The 24,575-nt window shown below is 36.3% G+C and overlaps 1 protein-coding gene across 15 annotated transcripts in view; it reads left to right on the top strand.

The window, feature by feature from the left end:
- LOC122502295 (titin) overlaps positions 1–24,575 on the top strand; it is a 165,925-nt gene that overhangs the window by 115,975 nt on the left and 25,375 nt on the right. For 12 of the 15 annotated variants that reach the window (XM_043612258.1, XM_043612264.1, XM_043612262.1 and 9 more), the window contains 3 exons: positions 1,809–4,675; positions 7,135–14,785; positions 15,350–24,541. The exons of 1 other annotated variant lie outside the window; for it this stretch is intronic. In XM_043612258.1, coding sequence (XP_043468193.1) covers positions 1,809–4,675; positions 7,135–14,785; positions 15,350–24,541 — 19,710 coding nt within the window. Of the gene's footprint in view, positions 1–380; positions 588–1,808; positions 4,676–7,134; positions 14,786–15,349; positions 24,542–24,575 lie in introns of those variants that run through there. 2 more of the 15 variants (XM_043612269.1, XM_043612273.1) reach the window with 2 other exon arrangements.

The following is a 24,575-nucleotide window of genomic DNA, read 5'->3' as shown; positions in this document are numbered from 1 at the left end:
TATTAGAAATTAGTCATTTTAAAAAAAAGTACTCTGCTTTTTAAAAAATGTAACAAATAATTAACTGTTTTAGTCAATATAGTATTTTTGTAATTTTCTATTTTTTATTATTTTTCTATTTTTCTATTTCTATTTTTATAGATAATTATACTATAAAAAAAATATTTCTAATAATAATTATTATAAGTTAACTATATATTGAATACTTTTATTTTTCTGCATTCGAAACTAATTGTAACGAATCTCTGAAAAATTTCAACCAAAGCGGAAGAATTCATTTGTGGCAGTTATGAATTTTTGAAATTAATAAAAGCTCATCAAGGTTTTGATAAAAATTAACAATTAAACATTTAACGTAATATATTTTCGTATTCTTTCAGATGCATGATGCTTTCATGATCGAAATTAATAGCTGTGCAATTTCTGCTTAAGCCGCTATGCTTTCAACGCACAGTTTCTACATTCAATTTTATTACAATATATATATATATAGATAATATTATATATCTTCTCTAAATCCTTTCTCATCCAGCTTCGCAAGTTGCAACGCTCTTTTTTTTCTCTCTCTCTTTCTTTCTCGCTAGCTGCATTTCTTATTTCAATGTAAGTATCAATTAGATTTTCTTTTATTTCATTTTAATAAAATTTCCACAAGGGTAGTTAATTTTTTTCTTTTTTTGAATCAAATTACTATTGACGACAATAAAAATAAAATGTCATACCGGAACTTTGGAAATACATTTTTAGAAAAAAACAATTTAAACACTCGGAATTTTTATACATGTATAAAACAACAATAAAATATGAAAAATTGCACATTTAGTCTTAGATACTTCATTCCCTGACAGAATCACTTTTAGCACAATTTTCAATTCTTTTTTTAAATTTTCAACCGTATTAATTCAATATCCAATCGAATGTTTATTTGGGTCATTTGATATTTAAACTTTGTTGTAAATTTATTCATCATTACTAAAATAATTCTCCATATAATGAGAATAATTTCTAAAATAAATAATGTAATTTTTTTGTTTCATTTTTTTTTCCTTTTAGGATTTTTTTTCTCTTTAGAACTTTAGCAAAAATTAGTTTTAGACTCTGATGCTTGAATTTAGAAAAGAATATTCTAGAATTAGAAGAAGTTATGTGTCAATTTATGTGATTATTCTTGAGCACTGGTTTTGATTTGTCGCTATATTCTTCATTGTCTACCTCTACATGCACAAAAATTACAAATTTATAAATTCAGCATGTCATTACACGCAGCTACATATGCCAAAAAAACTCTAACAAACAGCACTTCCGTTTAAAAAAGAAAACACCCACCTGCACTGTACGTACGCGCTGATAGTCTGCTGTCTGCTATTTTTTGTTATGACTGTTTTTGCAAATATCCTTCTATCCTTTTTTTGGTATTTTTCATTTTTTGTCACACAAGTTTTCATTATTGTTAAAATTTTAATAATTTAATTTAAAATTTTTTGATCAAAAAAAAAAAAAACATTGAAGAAGAAAGTTACAAAATTTTCCATAATTTTTTAATTTTACAAAAATTGAACAAACAATGAAAACTTAAATTTGTGTTTAATTGTTTCTATTTCTACAAAACATGTACGCTGCACTCTGCCAGAAAAAGAATAATATTCAAAATACACAGACAAATATTTATTTATATTTGATTAGAAATTCAATTTTCAAAAAAGTAATTTTGTTGAAAAAAGTTGACACAGGCCAAGCGGAGTAATGCGTACCTGCAGACAAATCGCACATGATAATCTTACACGAAAATTCTCACATACTTTCCGCAGAATACGAGGACACTGAGCAAGTACACAAGACACAGCGTAAACGAAAAGACATGAAATCATTGGAACAACCTCGTATCGATGATAGGGATGAGGGGGTTGAAATTGTCCAAATTGAAGATGAGCGCGAAACATCGGAAATCGTCGAACAAGATATCAACAAGGAGCAACAGGAAACAATGGAGGAAATAATAATAGTCGAAAGGGACAAGAAGGGAAAATTGAAGCAAAAAAGAAAAGAATCTCTGGAAGCTGAAATTGAAGTCGAACAAGAAGAGGAGGAGGAGGAGATTATCAAAAAGACAAGAAAAGCATTGAAACCAAAACGTCCAAAAGTGGGAGAGGATGAACTCGAATTAGAAGAAATTGAAGAATTCCAAGTAATCAGTGACAATTCCGTAACATCAGTTGCTCTCAATATTCCCCATCAAATAAATGAAGTGGTACCACTAAATCGAACCACTGAACAAGCACCAGGCAAACCGTACGACGAGAAAGCAAAAATCACCCTAGACACTGTGAATGCACTAACCGAACAGTATTTACCAACTCACGAGAGTGAAATCGATCAGGTACAACACATACAACCGGATAAGAGAAAAGCATCCGTTTCTATATTACCAATGGAGCCATATTCAATCACAGAGACAACGATTCAAGGCGGAATCAACGAATTCATTGGCGCCTTTAAACCAACAACAGTAGCTGCAACATCAGCTCTAGTCCCCTCGGAGAGTCTCCAAGTGAGTGAAATTCTTCCCAATGAGGCTAAACCCACAGACTTGAAGACTTCCCTTCATGAAGCGAGTGGACGAGCCGAGATCACCATGACCTTGCAGGAGGCAACCACGATCAGTGAGACGACCGTCAATCAAAAAGAAGTCCCAACTGAGGATTTCATATCCCCGACTACTGTCAAGGCGGAGGACTCCTATTTACCCCAAATGGGTCTAACTGTCTATGAGGTGCAGGAGGGTCAAGTTGAGGACAAATTCGAACCCCTAAAAACAATCACCAATAAACCACGGGTCAACATCACTCCCATAGAACCAGTCGTCATTGAAGAAGTTCACCCTCAAGATAAACCGGGGAAATACTATCCCGAGTCGATCGTACCAACCGAAGTCGCCTCAACGACAATAATATCCCAAAGACAACGCGTTACCGAAGAAATGCACGCTCCCGAAAAGGAGGGAACGTACATTCCCGGTAGACTACCAACCGGACAGACAGCTCTGGTCGAAGTCTCCTACAGCGGAGAAACAGCCATAACATCCGAGCAACCGGTTCAAGAACGAGAGGGAATCTTCTCTCCAGACCGCAAAATAGATACTTTCGAAGCCCAACCAAACGTGAATCTTCTAGAAAGCATAACCGTCTCGACTGTTGATTCCCAACATCAGGAATCGATCCTAACAGTCGAGGAGAGCAAGAAGGTCACAGCCGATTTTAATCTAATCGAGGTGTCATCGATCGTAACCACCGAAACTCTAGTCACCGAGAAAGAACACCCCTACCAATCCGGTGAACAACCACTCCCAAAATCCGCCGACACTGTCATCCTTCCTCTCGAAATCGGTTCGGTCACCAGCACTCTAGTTCAAGAATCCGAGGGCGAGTACACAGGAACCCTAAAACCAACCGCAGCGCTTGCCGAAACAACCTACAGACCCGAGGAATCACTAAAAGTGACACAAGTCCAGACTGCCGACTATCCGTCAGACTTTACCGACGATCTTAAATTCATCACCGAAAGTGGAACCGTACAGGTCCACACAACCGAAGCAAAGGAAATTAGAGAAGTCCTAGTCCACGACCGCGAGAACCAAATGGAAGATGTCCAACAACCGGAGGAACGAATCGTGGAAACAATCTACGACTCCATTAAAGGTATCGAAGTCTTCCAGACAACATCCGTCGAGAAGGAGGGCGATCTCCGACTCTATGAACTACCGGAGAGCCATCGAGGCAAAACGGTACCAACCCACCCAGTGGTCTCACTCCAAATCGAAGAGGTGTTGTCCCATGACAACATCACCCAAATACCGAAAGACACCCCCTTCTCAGCGGTGGCAAAAATCGAACGCGACGATCTACGCGAAACAATCGTCAGAGAGATAATCCCCGATGAAACTCTAGCCCCGGTTAAAGAAACCCTAGCTCCGGAATCGAAAACAGCCGATGTTGATCTTAACGAAATGTCCAGTATCCACACATCCGAGGTGATCGTCTCCGAAAATGAAACCCAATACACAAGAATAGTGGATAAAGAAGCTTATGCCACAACCGAATTCACCACCCAACTTGCGGCAATGCATCAAGAAGTTAGGACCGAATCCCCGACTGGCGAATACGTTCCCACTGACGTGAACAAGGGCATTGCGCAACCAAGTCACACCCTCCTGGAGAGCATATCCGTCGGTGTTCACGAGTTGGCAGAAAAGGAAAATATCTACACAGAGGATATTAAACCGAGTACAAAGATCGCTAGCGTCGAACTCACTGAGACTCGACCTGGAGCTGTCACACTGGAAATTGTTGCCAGTGATCGGGAAAATCTCTACTCGCCAGAGAAGCGTGATCAGCCCGATGTGACTGCTCAACCACTAGTTGATGCTCATCCAACAGCTATCAAATCAGAAACTATCACTGAATACTCTACCGAGAATATTGTTGCTGATCAGCCGCAGACTAATAAAGCCTTTACGCGTCAAGACGCTATGGATGAATTGATCATCACCGAGACTAATATCGCTGAAACTGAGAAAGAATGGAACGAGGAGATGAAACCTCTAGAACACAGTGCTGATGTTGATTTCCAGATTTCTGAAAATCTTAGCGTCAACCAGCTCATTACAGTTCTGAATAGGGTAGGTATTTTTACATCTTAGATTTTTATCTTCTCTTCCCATATTCTCTTCTTTTCAACTCTTCCCAGATAGCACGTAATCTTAAGACAATCTTGCGGCGTATTTATTTATTATTTATTTAAATACAAAGCGCGCGGCTCACTTCTCACTCACTTTTTAAAATAAAATTCGCAATTTCAAAAATAATAGAAAGTAAAAATTTTTAATTTAAATTTTTTTTTTATAAAAATAAAATATGAATTGGAATATATAGTATTATTATAATTATAATAATCATATATTCTGACATAGGGCATTCAGGGAAAGGCAGGAATTTTTATAAAATTTCAATGTCGAATAAATTTAATTATAAATTTTAATGAACTAACATTTTTGAAAAATTTTAATAATTTAAAATCTTCTAAAATTAGTTAAATTTGTTAATATTTATCTAATTAATTATTAAAAATAATAGATTTATAGAAGAATTTTAGTTAAATATATTAAGAAAATTGAATTTTGAAGAAGTTTCAAATTATTGCAAGAAATTCAATTATTTTCAAAAGTAATAAAATTCTTATCATAACTTTCAATTATGTTCAAAATTTACAAAAAAATCTCGACAAAATCACAATTATTATCTTTATAAATAAAAAAAATTCTTCTTCAAAATTCAATTATTTTCAAAAATTTTAATACAATTTTTGTCACTCACTTTAATGATTTTCAATATTAACTATTTTAATAAAATTACCCAAAAGAATTCAATTATTTAAAAACAATTTTAATAAAATTGTACGCAAACTTTTAATTATTTACAGAAATAATAAAACTCATCGAATAATTTCAATTATTTTTAGTACAATTTCTAAAAATTCACGCTATAATGCTTTCAATTTTCAATAATTATCTAAAGTTTAAACTAAAATTCATTTTTAAATCAATTTTTATTAAGAAATTCTACAACAATTTAATTATTTAAATACAAAAAAAATAATTTATTAAATAATGGAATGTTTTTTAAAATTAAATTCTCATAAAGAATTTTATCAAGAAATTTTTAGATAATTGAATTCTTTTGACGAATTTTAATAACATTTTTAAAAATAATTACATTTTTCGAAGAATTCAATTAAAATTGTATTAAAAATAATTGAATCTCTGTAAAAAATTTTATTATTTTTGAAAATAATTAGATTATTGCGAAGAAATAAAAAAAATTTAAATAATTGAATTCCAGTGAAATTTTTATTATTTATGAAAATAATTAAATGTTTGCATAGAATTTTATCAAAATTTTTTTTTTGAACTATTTTCCATGTACGAGTTTTGAAAATTGTCAGGTTTAACGTCGTAAACTTTAGTTCAATAGTTTTTTAAGATTATATTGCAAGCCTGTTGCAAGATTACATCCTATCTAGGTTCCTATCAAATAAAAAATTTGTTAACTCCAAAATTGATTCAATTTTCTTGGAGTGATGAATATTGATTGGTGAATGTTTATCCATTCAATCATTCCAGAGATTACACTGAATTTTTCATGTGATGTTAATTAAAAAAAAGGGAATTTAAATTTTTAGAAAGAGTATTCAATTTAAAACAGGGCATTTTTTAAATTAAGTAAAAAACAATTGTAGGATAGCGTATAAAATCATGAATTACAAAAAAATTAATGCGACAATACAAATTAGTCCACATATTTTATAAACATTCGCTTGTAAATATTTCAAAAGAAATTTTGCAAAACGAATATATATTTTCCGATATTTTCTTTCAATTTAATTCATTATCAATACCATAAAAATACTGTGGTGTTAATATTTTTCTTTAAATAAATGAAGCAAAATTTTTAAATTATTTCTTGCACGACACAAAAAAATAATCTTCATTTTAGTGGATAAATTGAGAGAAAATTAGAAAAGAATTTTTCCGCTGAATATAAAATTACTTTTTTCTGGGGGTTGATAATTATATTTCACTTATAATATACAACAATAAATTTTTATTTAAATATTTACTTACGAAATAAACTCGATAGGAAACATATGTTGTTTATAACTCACCTGAAACAAAAATAAAAATATTTTCTATTAGACTTATTATCACAAAAGTAAAAACATATAATAATTATATTAAATTGCTTCTGTTAATTGATAATAGTGTTAAATAATAATTTTGAATACTATTTATAACTAATAGTTTATAAATTTATAAATTATAATTTTAGAGATCACAGTGATTTTCTCTTGTAATATTAGATAAAAAGGGGATTTTAATTATAAAAAAGAGGATTTTTTAAATAAAGTAAATAATTATTGCACTGCTTACAATTACTCTTCTAAATTTTTAAATATATTTTTCATTAGAACAAAAACCAATTCCGGAGAGAATTCTAGAAAGAACTGAATTTATTAAAGGAAATTGAATCAAGTTCACCTGCAACAAAACAGCAAAATAACATTTTCTTTTTTGTTACAAAGGAGGAAGACTTCCAATCAACCGAAATACCGGCTGAACAAACTGTGAAGTTGAATCTAACCTCTGGACATGAAGTCGCACAAACCCAGGAAACAGTCCTCGCTAACACTACTGAAAGTTATGAGGAGCAAAAGCCCAAGGCGGAAATAGCGAAACCGAATCAAACCGGACTCGATATAGTTCAGCAAACGGAAATTACGGTCTCAGAAATGGAAGCTCCATTACCATTGGATGTGAAACCGGATGATAAAAAGGTAGAAGTTACCTTTACTGAAGGTGAAGCTCTTCAGACCACTCTAACACAGGCCGAAGACAAAGAAGGCGTTTACAAAAAAGACGAGAAACCTAAAAGTGCCGAAGCAACAATTGACCTTGAACTTCATTCCGTCGCTAGCAAATTTGAAATTCGTAGTGATGTTGGAGTTTCAGATATTGAAGTACAAATTCCTGAAGAAGTAAAATCGAAGAGTGAGATTTTGCCCTACCAAACAGCTTTGGCAGAAGAGGTACACACTCGTGAAACTGAAGAACGTTTGATTGACGATTATCCTGCTGGTAGAACAGCGAATTTGGATTTCGAAATCGGTGAAGGTGTTCAAGTATCAGACGTTATTGCTCAAGATAAAGAGGGTTTGTTACCTGACACCGAGAAACCGTCAGTTAAATCCGCTACTTTTGACATTCCAGCTCATATTGTTGCTGAATCGAGTGAAACAACTGTCGAAAGTAACGTTGGTGAATTTACAAAAACCAGTGTTGAATCAGCTACTGCAACAGCTGATCACATCACGTTCCACAGTCTCATTACATCCGAAACTGCAACAGGCGATTTGGAGCAATCATTGGAGAACTTTGTGAGACCTGACGAGAAGAAGGTGGATATTGCCTTCGTAGAGGACACAAGTATCACTGTAATTGAAACCATCACCTCCGATAAGGAGAAGGAGTATACTGGAAAATTGGAAATGATCGAAGAGCAAGCAACTGGTTCCTATGATGCACACCGAGTTGCTGAACGAACGGAAATCAATCCCGAAGCTTTCCCCGGCGATTTCGTGGAAGAAATTCCAAAATCATTTACAGCAAAAGAAGAACGTCTTCCGTTTGAGAGTATCCAGCAAACAGAGGCTGTGATTTCAGAAAAAGAAATGGAATTCAAGGAGAAACCTCTAGTTACAGGTAACACTGCCAGTGTTGCAATTGGAGACAACATAGGCGTACCGATCGTCACCGAAGTGATCACTGAAGACAAAGAAACTTCTTTGGCCGCTCTCGAAAAACCAAGTGAACGATCCGCAACAGTCGAACTATCAGGTCATCATGTAATTGCCGAAAAAATGGAGATTACCATCGACTCGAGTACCGGCGATCTGGAAGAATTGAAAACATCAGTAGCTTCAGCAAAACCTTCGCATATTCCACTTGAAACTGTCCTGCAGTCAGAAATTGAAGTCACCGAGTCTGAAGGAATCTATGAAGGTGACAAAAAAGCCTTGGAAGCAACAGCTGACGTTGGAATCATCGAAGAGAAAGGTGTACAAGTATCAACAGTCACTCTCGAAGACAAGGAGGGAGAATACAAACCGAAAGAACTCCCCTCTGCGAAAACAGCTGACAGAAATTTGGTAGACGGTCACGTTGTTGCCGAAGTCTCGGAAAATATTGTAGACATCAGTACTAGTGAATTAGAGAAACAGAAACTTGCTACCAAACAGGAAGCACTCACTACGATCGTTACCGAACACAGTTCAGTTGAAACCACTCAAATTGAATCCCAAGTTAGTATTCCAGACAAGAAACAAAAAGACGTACCGTTCAGTCTCCAAAAAGCTTCACCAGAACAAGACACATTCGAAAGTATAACAATAACAGAGAACGTTGTTGAAGAATCCGAGAAGCCATTTGAAGGAGTCTTTAAAGCTCCTTCCCAAACTGTGGACATCAACATCCAGGAAGTTAAATCACTCGAAATCTGCGAAACTTTGACTCAGGACAAGGAAGACACGTTCTTCAGTTCTAAACTTGAGGAGCAAACTGTAAAAACTGAATTTGACTCCCTGTCATCTGTGATCGTATCACAGACTGTTTGTGACGAAACGGAGAATGCTTTGCCAAGTCCTGATGTTCCAACCGAACGGACAGCGCAAGCTGATCTATTTGGCAGAGAAGCGGCAGAGACTATTCAAATACTACCAGTCGACAACGCCAAAGAACTTCTAAAAACCATAGCTCCTAAAGAAGAGAAAGGCAAACCAACAGTCGATGAATTCTCATCTCTAGTAATCTCGGAAATTACATCCAACGAACTGGAAGATGTCCTCCCAAGTATGGAAGTCCCAACTCAAAAGACAGCCGAAACTCAACTACTTGGTAGAGACGTTGCCCAAACTTCGGAAGTCCTTTCAATTGCAAACGTAGGTGAGTTCGTAAAAGACAAATTACCAGACGAACAGAAAGGTACTCCTGGTCTTGAAGAACATTCATCGGTCATGGTCTCACAAATCACGTCCAATGAATCAGAAGACGTGCTTCCTAGTCCAGAAGTGCCAAGTACAAAGACAGCACAACCTAATCTGATCGGACGAGAAGTAGCCGAAACATCGGAAGTCCTAACAGTAGCCGACGTCCAGGAATTCGAAAAAACCAAAATTCCTGACGAACAAACGGGAAAACCACAATTGGATACTTTACCATCGGCAACAATTACCGAAACCCTATCAAGTGAAGCTACTGAACTTCTGCCTAGTGCCGAACTTCCGTCAGAGAAGTTGGCGAAACCCGACATCTCAGGTCGTGAAATAGCAGAAACATCCGAAGTCCAAACAGTAGCCAACGTTGAGGAAATGAAGAAACCCGAAGTTCCTGATATGCAAAAGGGTAGACCCGAATACGAAACCCTGACAACTTCCATAGTCTCCCAAACAGATTACCACGAAGCTGAAGACAATCTTCCTGAAGCTCAAAAACCAAGTAGCAAAGTAGCTCAACCATCCTTATCGGGTCAAGATATCGCAGAGACCCTAGAAGTTCTAACCATGTCCAACGTACAAGAACTGCTCGAAACCATAAAACCAGAGGAACAGAAAGGTATTCCAGAATTGGAAGAGTTCAAATCTATCACAGTTTCGCAAATTATCTCCAATGAAGTTGAAGATGTTTTGCAACAACCCGAAGTTCCTAGTATGAAGACTGCTTTGTTCGATTTACTTGGAAGGGAAGTGGCCGAAACGTCCGAAGTCTTAACAGTAGCCGACGTCCAGGAGTTTGAAAAAACCAAAAGTCCCGATGAGCAGCAAGGAAAACCGCAACTGGATACCTTACCATCGGCCACAATTACCGAAACCCTATCAAGTGAAGCTACTGAAAATCTGCCTAGTGCCGAAGTTCCGTCAGAGAAGACAGCGAAACCCGACATCTTAGGTCGTGAAATAGCCGAAACGACTGAAGTCCAAACGGTCGCTAACGTAGAAGAAATGAAGAGACCCGAACTTCCCGAAGAGCAAAAAGGAAGCACTGAATACGAACTTTTGACTACTTCCGTAACTTCTCAAGCGCAGTTACACGAAGCTGAGGCTATTCTTCCAGAAGCAGAGAAACCAACCTCTAAGTTAGCTCAACCAAGTTTGTCTGGTCATGACATCGCAGAAACATTAGAAGTCCTAACCATGTCCAACGTGCAAGAATTACTAGAAACCTTGAAACCTGATGAGCAGAAAGGAATTCCTGAGTTGGAGGAGTTTAGATCCATCACAGTTTCACAAATCATCTCCAATGAAGTTGAAGATGTTTTACAACAACCTGAAATTCCCACTATGAAGACAGCTTTGTTCGATTTACTCGGAAGGGAAGTGGCCGAAACATCCGAAGTCCTAACAGTAGCCGATGTCCAGGAGTTCGAAAAAACCAAAAGTCCTGATGAGCAGCAAGGAAAACCGCAACTGGATACCTTACCATCGGCAACAATTACCGAAACACTGTCAAGTGAGGCTACTGAACTTCTGCCTAGTGCCGAAGTTCCGTCAGAGAAGACAGCGAAACCCGACATCTTAGGTCGTGAAATAGCCGAAACATCCGAAGTCCAAACAGTAGCCAACGTAGAAGAAATGAAGAGACCCGAACTTCCCGAAGAGCAAAAAGGAAACACTGAATACGAACTTTTGGCTACTTCTGTAACTTCCCAAGCGCAACTACACGAAGCTGAGGCTACTCTCCCAGAAGCTGAAAAACCAACCTCCAAGTTAGCTCAACCAACTTTGACTGGCCACGACATCGCAGAAACACTCGAAGTCTTAACCATGTCCAACGTTGAGGATCTTTTCGAAGAAATTAAACCAGATGAACAAAAACTAAAGACCAAACAACCGGAAATGATCGGAAGAGAAATAGCCGAGACTTCCGAAGTTCTGACAATATCAAACGCCGAAGATCTTGCACAGCAGAAAGTACCACTTGAACAGAAAGGCGAAATTCAGATTAATACAATGCTGTCCTTGACTGTTTCTCAAGTCATCTCCGATGAAGCTAAAGACGTGTTGCCAAGTCCCGAAATTCCGACCTCATCCAATGCCCAATCAAATTTGTTCGGTAGGGAAGCAGCCCAAGTTTCAGAAGTCCTCACTGTTAGTAGCGTTAGCGAACTGGAAAGACCACTTAAACCTGAAGAGCAGAAAGGTAAACCGGAATTGAATGAACTGTTATCCGTGACGGTATCACAAATAATCTCCAACGAACAGGAAGACACTCTACCTGAAGCAAGTGTTCCATCAACCAAAGTAGCTGAATCCAGTTACCTAGGACGAGAAATTGCCGAAACATCTCAAATTGTAACCCTAAATGAAACTGAAGAGTTCTTAAGACCAAAGTTACCGGAAGAACAAACCGGTGTATCTAAAGTAGACGTTCTGTCACCACTCATCATTTCCGAATCAATTTCCAACGAAATTGGTGAACAGTTATCAACCACCGAACTTCCGGATCAAAAGAAGGCGGAACCAAGTATGACCGGACGGGAAATTGCAGAAACTAGTGAAGTATCAACAGTTTCGAGTGTTGGAGAGTTCGCTAAACCAAAAGCGCCTGAAGGACAAAGAGGAATACCACAATTGGAAGAATTATCATCAATCATTGTCTCTCAATCTCTATCGCATGAAACGGAAGAAATTCTCCCCAAGGATGAGAAACCCTCCGAAAAAACAGCAATTACAAATCTCTTCGGTCGAGACATTGCCGAAACTCTAGAAGTACAAACAGTCTCAACCGTTGAAGAATTCACGAAATCAGTTGGTCCTGATGAACAAAAGAGCAAACCGGAACTAGAAGAATTATCATCATTATTAGTATCGCAAGTAATTTCTCACGAAGCTGAAGACGTTCTACCAAGTCCAGAAGTTCCGAGCACGAAACAAGCCCAACCGAATCTATTTGGTCGAGAGATTGCCCAAACTTCAGAAGTGATAACAGCATCAACTGTTGAAGATCTCGAGAAATCGAAACTTCCCGAGGAGCAAATAGGCACGAAAATGTTGGACGTTCACTCATCTCTAATCGTTTCCCAAACGGTTTCAACAGAACGAGAAGATTTACTCCCCGGTTCTGAAAAGCCATCTGAAAAAATTGCCCAACCCAGTTTATCTGGTCGAGAAATTGCCGAAACGAGTGAAACCCTAACAATGACAAATGCTGAAGATTTGAGTAGAACAATACATCCGAATGAGGAGAAAGGTTCTCCTGAATGGGACGTATTGTCCTCAGTTACTGTTTCAGAAATAGTTTCACAAGAAGCTGAACAAACACTCCCGGAAGCAACAAAACCAAGTGAATTTACAGCTCTTCCTAATTTACTCGGCAGAGAAGCACCAGAAGTCACGGAACACTTAACAGTCACTTCCGCTCAAGATTTCACCAAAGCTGAATTACCCGAAGAACAAAGGAGTAAAATGACACTGGATGCTCTATCAACCTTGACAGTTTCTCAAGTCGTGATCAATGAAACTGAAGAAACCTTTGTTGAAACGAAACTTCCTAGTGAAATGACAGCTCAAACAAATATTGGCAGTACGGAAGCAACTCAGGTTCTCCAAGTTCTTGCAGTAACACGAGCTGATGAATTCGCCGACACCTTCAAACCAGATGTTCAGAAAGGAACAGGCGAAGTCGAAGAAATGACATCTCTAACTGTATCGCAAGTAATAACCACTGAATTCGAAGGCGACTTAAAAGCACCCGATGTTCCTGATGAAAAGACAGCATCCACGAACATCTCCGGAAGAGAGGTGGCCGAAACTTCGGAAATACAAACAGTAATCGAAACTGAAGAGTTCATCAAACCCAAACTTCCTGAACAACAACAGGGAGTTCAGAACATAAACGAACTAATATCACTAACAATTTCCCAAAATGTTCTCAGTGAACTCGAAGATATATTCTCCTCTCCCTCCGCTCCTAGTGAGAAAACAGCTCGACCAAGTCTAACCGGAATTGATGTCGCCGAAACAACGCAGATACAAACTCTAATAAGTACTTCAGAACTATTAAAGGATCAAGTTCCAGAAACCCAAGCTGGCAAACCGCAAGTAGAAGAGATGTCCTCAATTATCATCTCCCAAATCCTCTCCAACGAGAATGAGGAAAACTTACCAACTTCAGAAAAACCCGATCAAAAAACAGCACAAGTCGACATTTCCTCTCTCGAGACTGCCTCAAAATTGGAAATCGAGACTGTAACAACAACCAAGGAGTTCGTCGGGCAAGAAAAACCGGAAACACAGTCCGGTACAACAGAATTCGAAAAGATGAATTTCATCTCCGTTTCTGAGACAATTCTCAACGAATCCGAAGAAATCTTGACAACTTCTGAAGTACCAAAAGGTCAATCGGCAATTCCAAATATTCCCGGCATCGAAGCAGCGGAAACAACGGAAATTCTAACATTCACAAGTTCGGAAAAATTGAAAACAACCGAACAACCTGAAGAGCAGAAAGGAAAAGTAAACCTCGAAGAAATGTCGTCACTGACAATATCCGAGGTGACGTCCAATGAAAATGAAAAATCCCTCCCACGAGACGAAGTACCAACATCACAAACGGCTCAAATGATTATTCCCAGTCAAACGACAATAGAAACAACCGAAACAATTACAGCAACAAGTACCAGAGATCTTCCAGAATCAGCAAAACCTGACTTCAAACAAATATTACCCGAGCAAATACCATTTGAAAATTTACAGCAAACACAAAATATTGTCCAAGAAAGTGAATCGACTCTTACCATTGAAAGAAAATCCTCCATTGCCCAAGCTGAAATCAGTTTTCGAGTTTCTGAAAGTTTAGAAGTAACGCAAGTAACAGCTACCGAAAAAGAGTCCAAAGAAGTTATCAAGGGAGTCGCTAAAGAAGGTAGTGCTCAACCCGACGTTGTTGATCGTAAAGTAGCAGTTAAAACAGAAGTTTTACCTGGAGACATTGCTTCAGAATTCTATCCCGAAAAACCATCGACTAAAACAGCTAGCGAAACGAAAGACATCAAACACAGCATTATTGTCACAGATTTAGGTACCACTGATGAACGTGAGTTAGATCTTTTGCAAACTATGAAGTCATCTTCCAAAACAGCCTATATTACTATCGAAGATGAACATATGGAGAGTATAAAAGGTAAGTTAATAGCTATCAAAATTGAAGACAATAGAAGATTTCCTTTGTTCATTTGCTCCATTCGTTTCAATAACTTTCTGTCATTAAATTTTATAAAATTCAAAAATGTTTATATTCAGCTAAATTTTTCAGGTGTATTATTTCAAGTAGAATACGGTTGAATAACAATATTAGGTTAATCAGACAACGAGGTCATATTTTTGAAACAGAAAATTCGTATTACAGGAAAGTTCATATTTTCTATCAGAGAAAATAAAACATTTTGTACAAGTCATGAATGTGTAAAACAAAGTAAATAAAAGTTACTCTTGATATAGACGTTATATTAAATAAAGAATATTCGCTAAAAGAAAATACTACCTAAAATTTTTAAACAAACAATAAACACTACCCATTTTGTCTCACACTATTTATACCCAAACATTAAAAAACCCTAATACAAGAAGACCAGGTAACATATTCCAAAATGAATAACAAAACAAAAATTCATTTAAAAACTGAAAATTATACATTCAACAACACAAAATAAACAAATAAAGCAACATTTATTCTCTCACATTTCAGAAACCACAGAAGCACGAGTTGAACATCAAACTTTATTAACACAACACACTAAAAAACACGTACACCCAGAAACAGTTAAACAAGAAAGCATTGATTCTGACACAGAGGTAACACAAGAATATACAACAACTTTCAGAAGAGGAAGTAAAGATGGTCAAAATGATGCCATTAAAACAAGAAAAACAATAATTAGAAAAAAGAAACCACAAACAGGAAGTGAAGACAAAGCAGTTGTGATTGAAGAGGAAATTGAAAACATCAAATCTCAATTACCAACGATACCGAAGAAACAATTTATGGCTATTGAAGAAGTTACAGACGCACAAGACATAGAGGAAATTAAACCCACAATAGTAGAAGAAGTTGAAGAAATTACACAGGAGAATGAAGAGCAAGAAGAAGTACCATATACAGATGAGACTGTAAAAATTAAAGAAAAGCCCACTAAAAAGAAAACAGTTAACAAATTAAAACCTAAGACAACAAAAGACGTAAAGGAAGAAAAGACACCTTCAGTTGAAATTCTAAAAAAACCAGAAGAAGAAACTGTAAAGGAACAAATTATTACAACTCTGCCAATTAAAAAATCCATAACGCCATCAGAAGTGGAAACAGTTAAGGAGCAGATAACAATTACTGAAGAAATAACCAAGCAAGGTAAATCAAGAAAAGTTACAAGAAAGAAGATAATCAGGAGAAAAGGTAAAAACCAAAAAGTAACAGAAATAGTAACAATAGAAGAGGAAGGAAAGGTTCCTATCACAAAAGTTATTGAGAAACCAGAAGAAGAAGTAACAGAAGAGATAATTGAAGACATGCCAGTAGCAGAGTTTGTAAAACCTTCAGAGGTTGAGTCAATTAAAGAACAAGTAACAGTCACTGAAGAGATTACGAAGCAAGGCAAGCCAAGAAGAGTAACTAAGAAAAAAGTGATCCGAAGGAAAGGAAGGAAACAACAAGTAACAGAAACAGTAACAGTTGAAGAAGAAGGAAAGGCACCAGTTACTGAAGTAATTAAAAAACCAGAAGAAGAAATAACTGATGAGTTAATTGAGGATTTACCAGTTGAAAAATTTGTTAAACCTTCAGAAGTGGAATCAGTAAGAGAACAAGTAACAGTAACTGAAGAAATTACAAAACAAGGCAAACCGAGAAAAGTAACAAAGAAAAAGGTGATTAGAAGAAAAGGAAAGAAGCAACAAGTAACAGAAACAGTAACAATTGAAGAAGAAGGAAAGGCTCCGATCATTGAAGTTATTGAGAAACCAGAAGAAGAAGTAACTGATGAATTTATTAAGAAAATGCCTGTTACACAGTTTGTAAAACCATCCGAAGTAGAATCAGTTAAAGAACAAGTAACAGTCACTGAAGAAATTACTAATCAAGGCAAGCCAAGAAAAGTAACAAAGAAAAAAGTGATCCGAAGAAAAGGAAAAAAGCAGCAAGTAACAGAAACAGTAACAGTTGAAGAAGAAGGAAAATCACCAGTTACTGAAGTCATTGAAAAACCAGAAGAAGAAGTAACTGATGAGTTAATTGAGGATTTACCAGTTAAAAAGTTTGTTAAACCTTCAGAAGTGGAATCAGTAAGAGAACAAGTAACAGTAACTGAAGAAATTACAAAACAAGGCAAACCGAGAAAAGTAACAAAGAAGAAGGTGATAAGAACAAAAGGAAAGAAGCATCAAGTAACAGAAACTGTTACTGTTGAAGAAGAAGGAAAAGCTCCAGTTACAGAAGTTATTGAAAAACCTGAAGAGGAAGTAACTGATGAATTTATTAAAGAAATACCTGTTACACAGTTTGTAAAACCATCAGAAGTAGAATCAGTTAAAGAACAAGTAACAGTTACGGAAGAAATTACTAAGCAAGGCAAGCCACGAAAAGTAACGAGGAAGAAGGTGATAAGAACAAAAGGAAAGAAGCATCAAGTAACAGAAACTGTTACTGTTGAAGAAGAAGGAAAAGCTCCAGTTACTAAAGTTATTGAAAAACCAGAAGAAGAAGTAACAGATGACATCATAACAGAGATGCCTGTTGTAGAGTTTGTTAAACTATCCGATGTTGAATCAGTAAAAGAAGAAGTTACAGTCACTAAAGAAGTTACTAAACAAGGCAAGCCCAGAAAAATAACTAAAAAGAAGGTGATTAGAATGAAAGGAAAGAAACAAAAAGTAACAGAAACTGTTACAGTTGAAGAAGAAGGAAAGGCTCCGATTATTAAAGTTATTGAAAAACCAGAAGAAGAAGAAGTAACTGATGAGTTGATTGAGGATTTACCAGTTAAAAAGTTTGTCAAACCTTCAGAAGTGGAATCAGTAAGAGAATATGTAACAGTAACTGAAGAGATTACTAAACAAGGCAAGCCACGAAAAGTAACTAAGAAGAAGGTAATTAGAAGAAAAGGAAAGAAGCAACAAGTAACAGAAACTGTAACTGTTGAAGAAGAAGGAAAGGCACCAGTTACTGAAGTTATTGAGAAACCAGAAGAAGAAGTATTTGAAGAAACGATTGAAGAGTTGCCATCCAAAGAGTTTGTTAAACCATCTGAGGTAGAATCAGTGAAAGAACAAGTCACAGTCACTGAAGAGATTACTAAACAAGGCAAGCCACGAAAAGTAACAAAGAAAAAAATGATCCGAAGGAAAGGAAGGAAACAACAAGTAACAGAAACTGTTACTGTTGAAGAAGATGGAAAAGCTCCAGTTACTGAAGTCATTGAAAAACCTGAAGAAGAAGTAACTGATGAGTTGATTGAGGATTTACCAGTTGAAAAGTTTGTCAAACCTTTAGAAGTGGAATCAGTAAGAGAACATGTAACAGTAACTGAAGAGATTACTAAACAAGGCAAGCCACGAAAAGTAACTAAGAAGAAGGTAATTAGAAGAAAAGGAAAGAAGCAACAAGTAACAGAAACTGTAACTGTTGAAGAAGAAGGAAAGGCACCAGTTACTGAAGTTATTGAGAAACCAGAAGAAGAAGTATCTGAAGAAACGATTGAAGAGTTGCCATCCAAAGAGTTTGTTAAACCATCTGAGGTAGAATCAGTGAAAGAACAAGTCACTGTCACTGAAGAGATTACTAAACAAGGCAAACCACGAAAAGTTACTAAGAAAAAGGTCATTAGAAGGAAAGGACAAAAGCAACAAGTAACTGAAACTGTAACTGTTGAAGAAGAAGGAAAAGCACCTGTTACAGAAGTTATTGAAAAACCTGAAGAGGAAGTAACTGATGAATTTATTAAAGAAATACCTGTTACACAGTTTGTAAAACCATCAGAAGTAGAATCAGTTAAAGAACAAGTAACAGTTACGGAAGAAATTACTAAGCAAGGCAAGCCACGAAAAGTAACGAGGAAGAAGGTGATTAGAAGGAAAGGAAAGAAACAACAAGTAACAGAAACTGTAACTGTTGAAGAAAAAGGAAAGGCACCAGTTACTGAAGTTATTGAGAAACCAGAAGAAGAAGTATTTGAAGAAACGATTGAAGAGTTGCCATCTGAAGTGTTTGTTAAACCATCTGAGGTAGAATCAGTGAAAGAATATGTCACAGTCACAGAAGAGATAACTAAGCAAGGCAAGCCACGAAAAGTAACGAGGAAGAAGGTGATTAGAAGGAAAGGACAGAAGCAACAAGTAACAGAAACAGTAATAATTGAAGAAGAAGGAAAGGCTCCAGTTACTGAAGTCATTGAAAAACCAGAAGAAGAAGTAACTGATGAGTTAATTGAGGATTTACCAGTTGAAAAGTTTGTTAAACCTTCAGAAGTGGAATCAGTAAGAGAACAAGTAACAGTAACTGAAGAAATTACAAAACAAGGCAAACCGAGAAAAGTAACGAAGAAGAAGGTGATAAGAACAAAAGGAAAGAAGCAACAAGTAACAGAAACTGTTACTGTTGAAGAAGAAGGAAAAGCTCCAGTTACTAAAGTTATTGAAAAACCAGAAGAAGAAGTAACAGATGACATCATAACAGAGATGCCTGTTGTAGAGTTTGTTAAACCATCCGAAGTTGAATCAGTAAAAGAAGAAGTTACAGTCACTGAAGAAGTTACTAAACAAGGCAAGCCCAGAAAAATAACTAAAAAGAAGGTGATTAGAAGGAAAGGAAAGAAACAACAAGTAACAGAAACAGTAATAATTGAAGAAGAAGGAAAGGCACCAGTTACTGAAGTTATTGAGAAACCGGAAGAAGAAGTAACTGATGAGATCATAAAACACATGCCTGTTGTAGAGTTTGTTAAACCATCTGATGTTGAATCAGTAATAGAACAAGTTACTGTCACTGAAGAAGTTACTAAACAAGGCAAGCCAAGAAAAGTAACAAAGAAAAAAGTGATCCGAAGGAAAGGAAGGAAACGACAAGTAACAGAAACAGTAACAGTTGAAGAAGAAGGAAAGGCACCAGTTACTGAAGTTATTGAGAAACCAGAAAAAGAAGTATCTGAAGAAACGATTGAAGAGTTGCCATCCGAAGAGTTTGTTAAACCATCTGAGGTAGAATCAGTGAAAGAACAAGTCACAGTCACTGAAGAGATTACTAAACAAGGCAAGCCACGAAAAGTTACTAAGAAAAAGGTCATTAGAAGGAAAGGACAAAAGCAACAAGTAACTGAAACTGTAACTGTTGAAGAAGAAGGAAAAGCACCTGTTACAGAAGTTATTGAGAAACCTGAAGAGGAAGTAACTGATGAATTTGTTAAGGAAATACCTGTTACACAGTTTGTAAAACCATCAGAAGTAGAATCAGTTAAAGAACAAGTAACAGTTACGGAAGAAATTACTAAGCAAGGCAAGCCACGAAAAGTAACTAAGAAAAAAGTGATCAGGAAGAAAGGAAAGAAACAACAAATAACAGAAACTGTTACTGTTGAAGAAGAAGGTAAAGCACCAGTTACTGAGGTCATTGAACAACCAGAAGAGGAAGCAACAGATGACATCATAACAGAGATGCCAGTTATAGAGTTTGTTAAACCGTCTGAGATAGAATCAGTTAAAGAACAAGTATTAGTAACTGAAGAGATTACTAAACAAGGCAAGCCACGAAAAGTAACTAAGAAAAAAGTGATCAGGAGGAAAGGAAAGAAACAACAAATAACAGAAACTGTTACTGTTGAAGAAGAAGGTAAAGCTCCTATAACTGAAGTGATTGAAAAACCTGAAGAAGAAATAACAGATGAAATGATTGAGGATTTACCAGTTGAAAAGTTTGTTAAACTTTCAGATGTGGAATCTGTAAGAGAACAAGTCACAGTCACTGAAGAGATTACGAAGCAAGGCAAGCCACGGAAAGTAACTAAGAAGAAGGTGATTAGAAGAAAAGGAAAGAAACAACAAGTAACCGAAACTGTTACTCTTGAAGAAGAAGGAAAAGCACCAGTTACTGAGGTCAATATAAAACCAGAAGAGGAAGCAACAGATGACATCATAACAGAGATGCCAGTTGTAGAGTTTGTTAAGCCGTCTGAGATAGAATCAGTTAAAGAACAAGTAACAGTAACTGAAGAGATTACTAAGCAAGGCAAGCCACGAAAAGTAACTAAGAAAAAAGTGATCAGGAGGAAAGGAAAGAAACAACAAATAACAGAAACTGTTACTGTTGAAGAAGAAGGTAAAGCTCCTATAACTGAAGTGATTGAAAAACCTGAAGGAGAAGTAACAGATGAAATGATTGCAGAAGGACCTGTTACAAAGTTTATAAAACCATCAGAAGTGGAATCAGTGAAAGAACAAGTAACTGTAACTGAGGAGATTACTAAGCAAGGCAAACCAAGGAAAGTAACAAAGAAAAAAGTGATCCGCAGGAAAGGAAGAAAACAACAAGTAACAGAAACAGTAACAGTTGAAGAAGAAGGAAAGGCACCAGTTACTGAAGTTATTGAGAAACCGGAAGAAGAAGTAACTGATGAGTTGATTGAGGATTTACCAGTTGAAAAGTTTGTTAAACCTTCAGAAGTGGAATCTGTAAGAGAACAAGTCACAGTCACTGAAGAGATTACTAAACAAGGCAAGCCACGAAAAGTTACTAAGAAAAAGGTCATTAGAAGGAAAGGACAAAAGCAACGAGTAACAGAAACTGTAACTGTTGAAGAAGAAGGAAAAGCACCTGTTACAGAAGTTATTGAGAAACCTGAAGAGGAAGTAACTGATGAATTTGTTAAGGAAATACCTGTTACACAGTTTGTAAAACCATCAGAAGTAGAATCAGTTAAAGAACAAGTAACAGTTACGGAAGAAATTACTAAGCAAGGCAAGTCAAGAAAAGTAACAAAAAAAAAAGTGATTCGAAGGAAAGGAAGGAAACAACAAGTAACAGAAACAGTAACAGTTGAAGAAGATGGAAAGGCACCAGTTACTGAAGTTATTGAGAAACCAGAAGAAGAAATATCTGAAGAAACGATTGAGGAGTTCCCATCTGAAGAGTTTGTAAAACCATCTGAGGTAGAATCAGTGAAAGAACAAGTCACAGTCACTGAAGAGATTACGAAGCAAGGCAAGCCACAGAAAGTAACTAAGAAAAAAGTGATTAGGAGGAAAGGAAAGAAACAACAAATAACAGAAACTGTTACTGTTGAAGAAGAAGGTAAAGCACCAGTTACTGAGGTCATTGAAAAACCAGAAGAGGAAGCAACAGATGACATCATAACAGAGATGCCAGTTGTAGAGTTTGTTAAACCGTCTGAGATAGAATCAGTTAAAGAACAAGTAACAGTAACTGAAGAGATTACTAAACAAGGCAAGCCACGAAAAGTAACTAAGAAAAAAGTGATCAGGAGGAAAGGAAAGAAACAACAAATAACAGAAACTGTTACTGTTGAAGAAGAAGGTAAAGCTCCTATAACTGAAGTGATTGAAAAACCTGAAGAAGAAGTAACAGATGAAATGATTGTGGAAGGACCTATTACAAAGTTTATAAAACCATCAGAAGTGGAATCAGTGAAAGAACAAATAACTGTAACTGAAGAGATTACTAAGCAAGGCAAACCAAGGAAAGTAACAAAGAAAAAAGTGATCCGCAGGAAAGGAAGAAAACAACAAGTAACAGAAACAGTAACAGTTGAAGAAGAAGGAAAGGCACCAGTTACTGAAGTTATTGAGAAACCGGAAGAAGAAGTATCTGAAGAAACGATTGAAGAGTTGCCATCTGAAGAGTTTGTCAAACCTTCAGAAGTGGAATCTGTAAGAGAATATGTAACAGTAACTGAAGAGATTACTAAACAAGGCAAGCCACGAAAAGTAACTAAGAAGAAGGTAATTAGAAGGAAAGGAAAGAAGCAAAAAGTAATAGACACTGTAACTGTTGAAGAAGAAGGAAAGGCACCAGTTACTGAAGTTATTGAGAAACCAGAAGAAGAAGTATCTGAAGAAACGATTGAAGAGTTGCCATCTGAAGAGTTTGTAAAACCATCTGAGGTAGAATCAGTGAAAGAACAAGTCACAGTCACTGAGGAGATTACGGAGCAAGGCAAGCCAAGAAAAGTAACAAAGAAGAAGTTGATCAAGAGAAAAGGAAAGAGACAACAAGTAACAGAAACTGTTACTATTGAAGAAGAAGGAAAGGCCCCAGTTACGGAAGTTATTGTGAAATCAGAGGAAGATGTAACTGATGATTTGAAACCTTCTTCAGATGTTGTGCTACCATTAGTTCCAATGAAAATCATTAGGAAAGATGTTAAACCTACTAGAGTAATTGTTTCGAGGTTTGCTGATGTTGAACATTTTGCTGAAGTGAAATTGAGGAAAACTACTGTATCGAAAGCTAAAATTCCAAAAAGTAAGAAAGTCCCAAAAATTAGGTTAAGAAGTCGTATTACCTTCATAAATGATTTTCCTGCCGAATTACAATTTCTTAAAATTACTATGTTGGAGGAAAATCCATTGCAAGCTGGTATTTTATCAAGAAACACTGAAGAAGCTCTAAAAATACTGAAACGGAAATCTAAAAAGTCTAAGTTGCCTGAAAAGGAACTCGCTGATTTAGAAAAATTAGACAACGAATTCGAAGATTTGAAGAAAATTCCTTTGGAGCAGGTAGAAGACAAATCTTTGTATGAACGAAAACCTAAGAAACCGAAAGATGAAGAGAAACCAAAAGATAAAATCAGATTAGGTAAAGGAAAATTCCCTGATGAACAGATAGAAACTCCAGAGAAAGTTGATCTAAAGAAGATTCCGGAGAAAAAACATGAGGAAGAAACAGTAGTTTTAAAAAAACCGAAAACAACAGAAACAACTGAAGATGTTCCTAAAAAGAAAAAATCTGAAAAGAAGCCAAAACTGAAACCGGCAGACTTCCAACCTACAGATTTTGAAAGACCAGAACTTGAAGAGTATGTACCACCAGAGGAAGAAAAACCTGAGAAACCAGAAGAAGAAGAAGTTACGAAACCATATAAACGACCAAAGAAAAAGAAACCTGAACCAGAGATGGAACAAGTTCCAATCGAGAAGGGCATACCAAAACCTGAGGAACCAGAAGAACAACCTGATGTTAAATTCAGAATTCCTGTTGGAAAGAAGTCTGAAGAAGTACCTGAAAAAATTACTCTTAAGCCTTGGAAGAAAGATAAACCAGAAGAAGAGAAATCAACTGAAGAAACTCCTGAATTGAAGTTTACTCCAGAGGATAAAAAACCTGAAGAAGAAGTGGAGGAAGAAAGTAAGAAGAAACGTAAACCAAAGAAGAAAATTCCTAAAGGTAAAGAAGATAAATCTGACGAAGAAGTTTCTCCTGATGATAATCTTGTTGAAGTTATTGATACCATCACAACTGAAGACATACTTCCTAACGAAAAGAAACGACGAATAACCAAAAAGAAGATAATAAAAACTCTAAAGGACAATGTGCCTGAAGTACTTGAAGAGGTTGTGGTAAAGGAAGAAGATATAGATTTAGGTGAAATTCCTGTAATTGAAAAATTCGCTCCTGTTGTGGTTGAAGAAACGCATGAAGAAGTTTTTATATCTGATGTAAAAACTAATGATCAAAAGCCTAGGAAAATTCGAAAAAAACGTGTTACTAAACTTCGTGAAGGTAAAGCACAAGTTTTGGAAACGATAACTGTTGAGGAGGAAGGTAAAGAACCAGTTACTACTCTAACTGTTGATTTTGAAGACACTACTCCATTACACAAAAAACCGAAACACACTACTTCAACACCACAAATCCATGATGACAATAAAAAACCAGAAGGTAAGCTCACACAGTCTAATGATTCTCTAATTTC

The sequence above is a fragment of the Leptopilina heterotoma genome, unplaced genomic scaffold, assembly GCF_015476425.1.
Source record: "Leptopilina heterotoma isolate Lh14 unplaced genomic scaffold, ASM1547642v1 Lhet_226, whole genome shotgun sequence".
Classification (NCBI taxonomy): Eukaryota; Metazoa; Arthropoda; class Insecta; order Hymenoptera; family Figitidae; genus Leptopilina; species Leptopilina heterotoma.
Note: the sequence above shows the minus strand (reverse complement) of the source record. Positions and strands in the feature narration are given on the sequence as shown.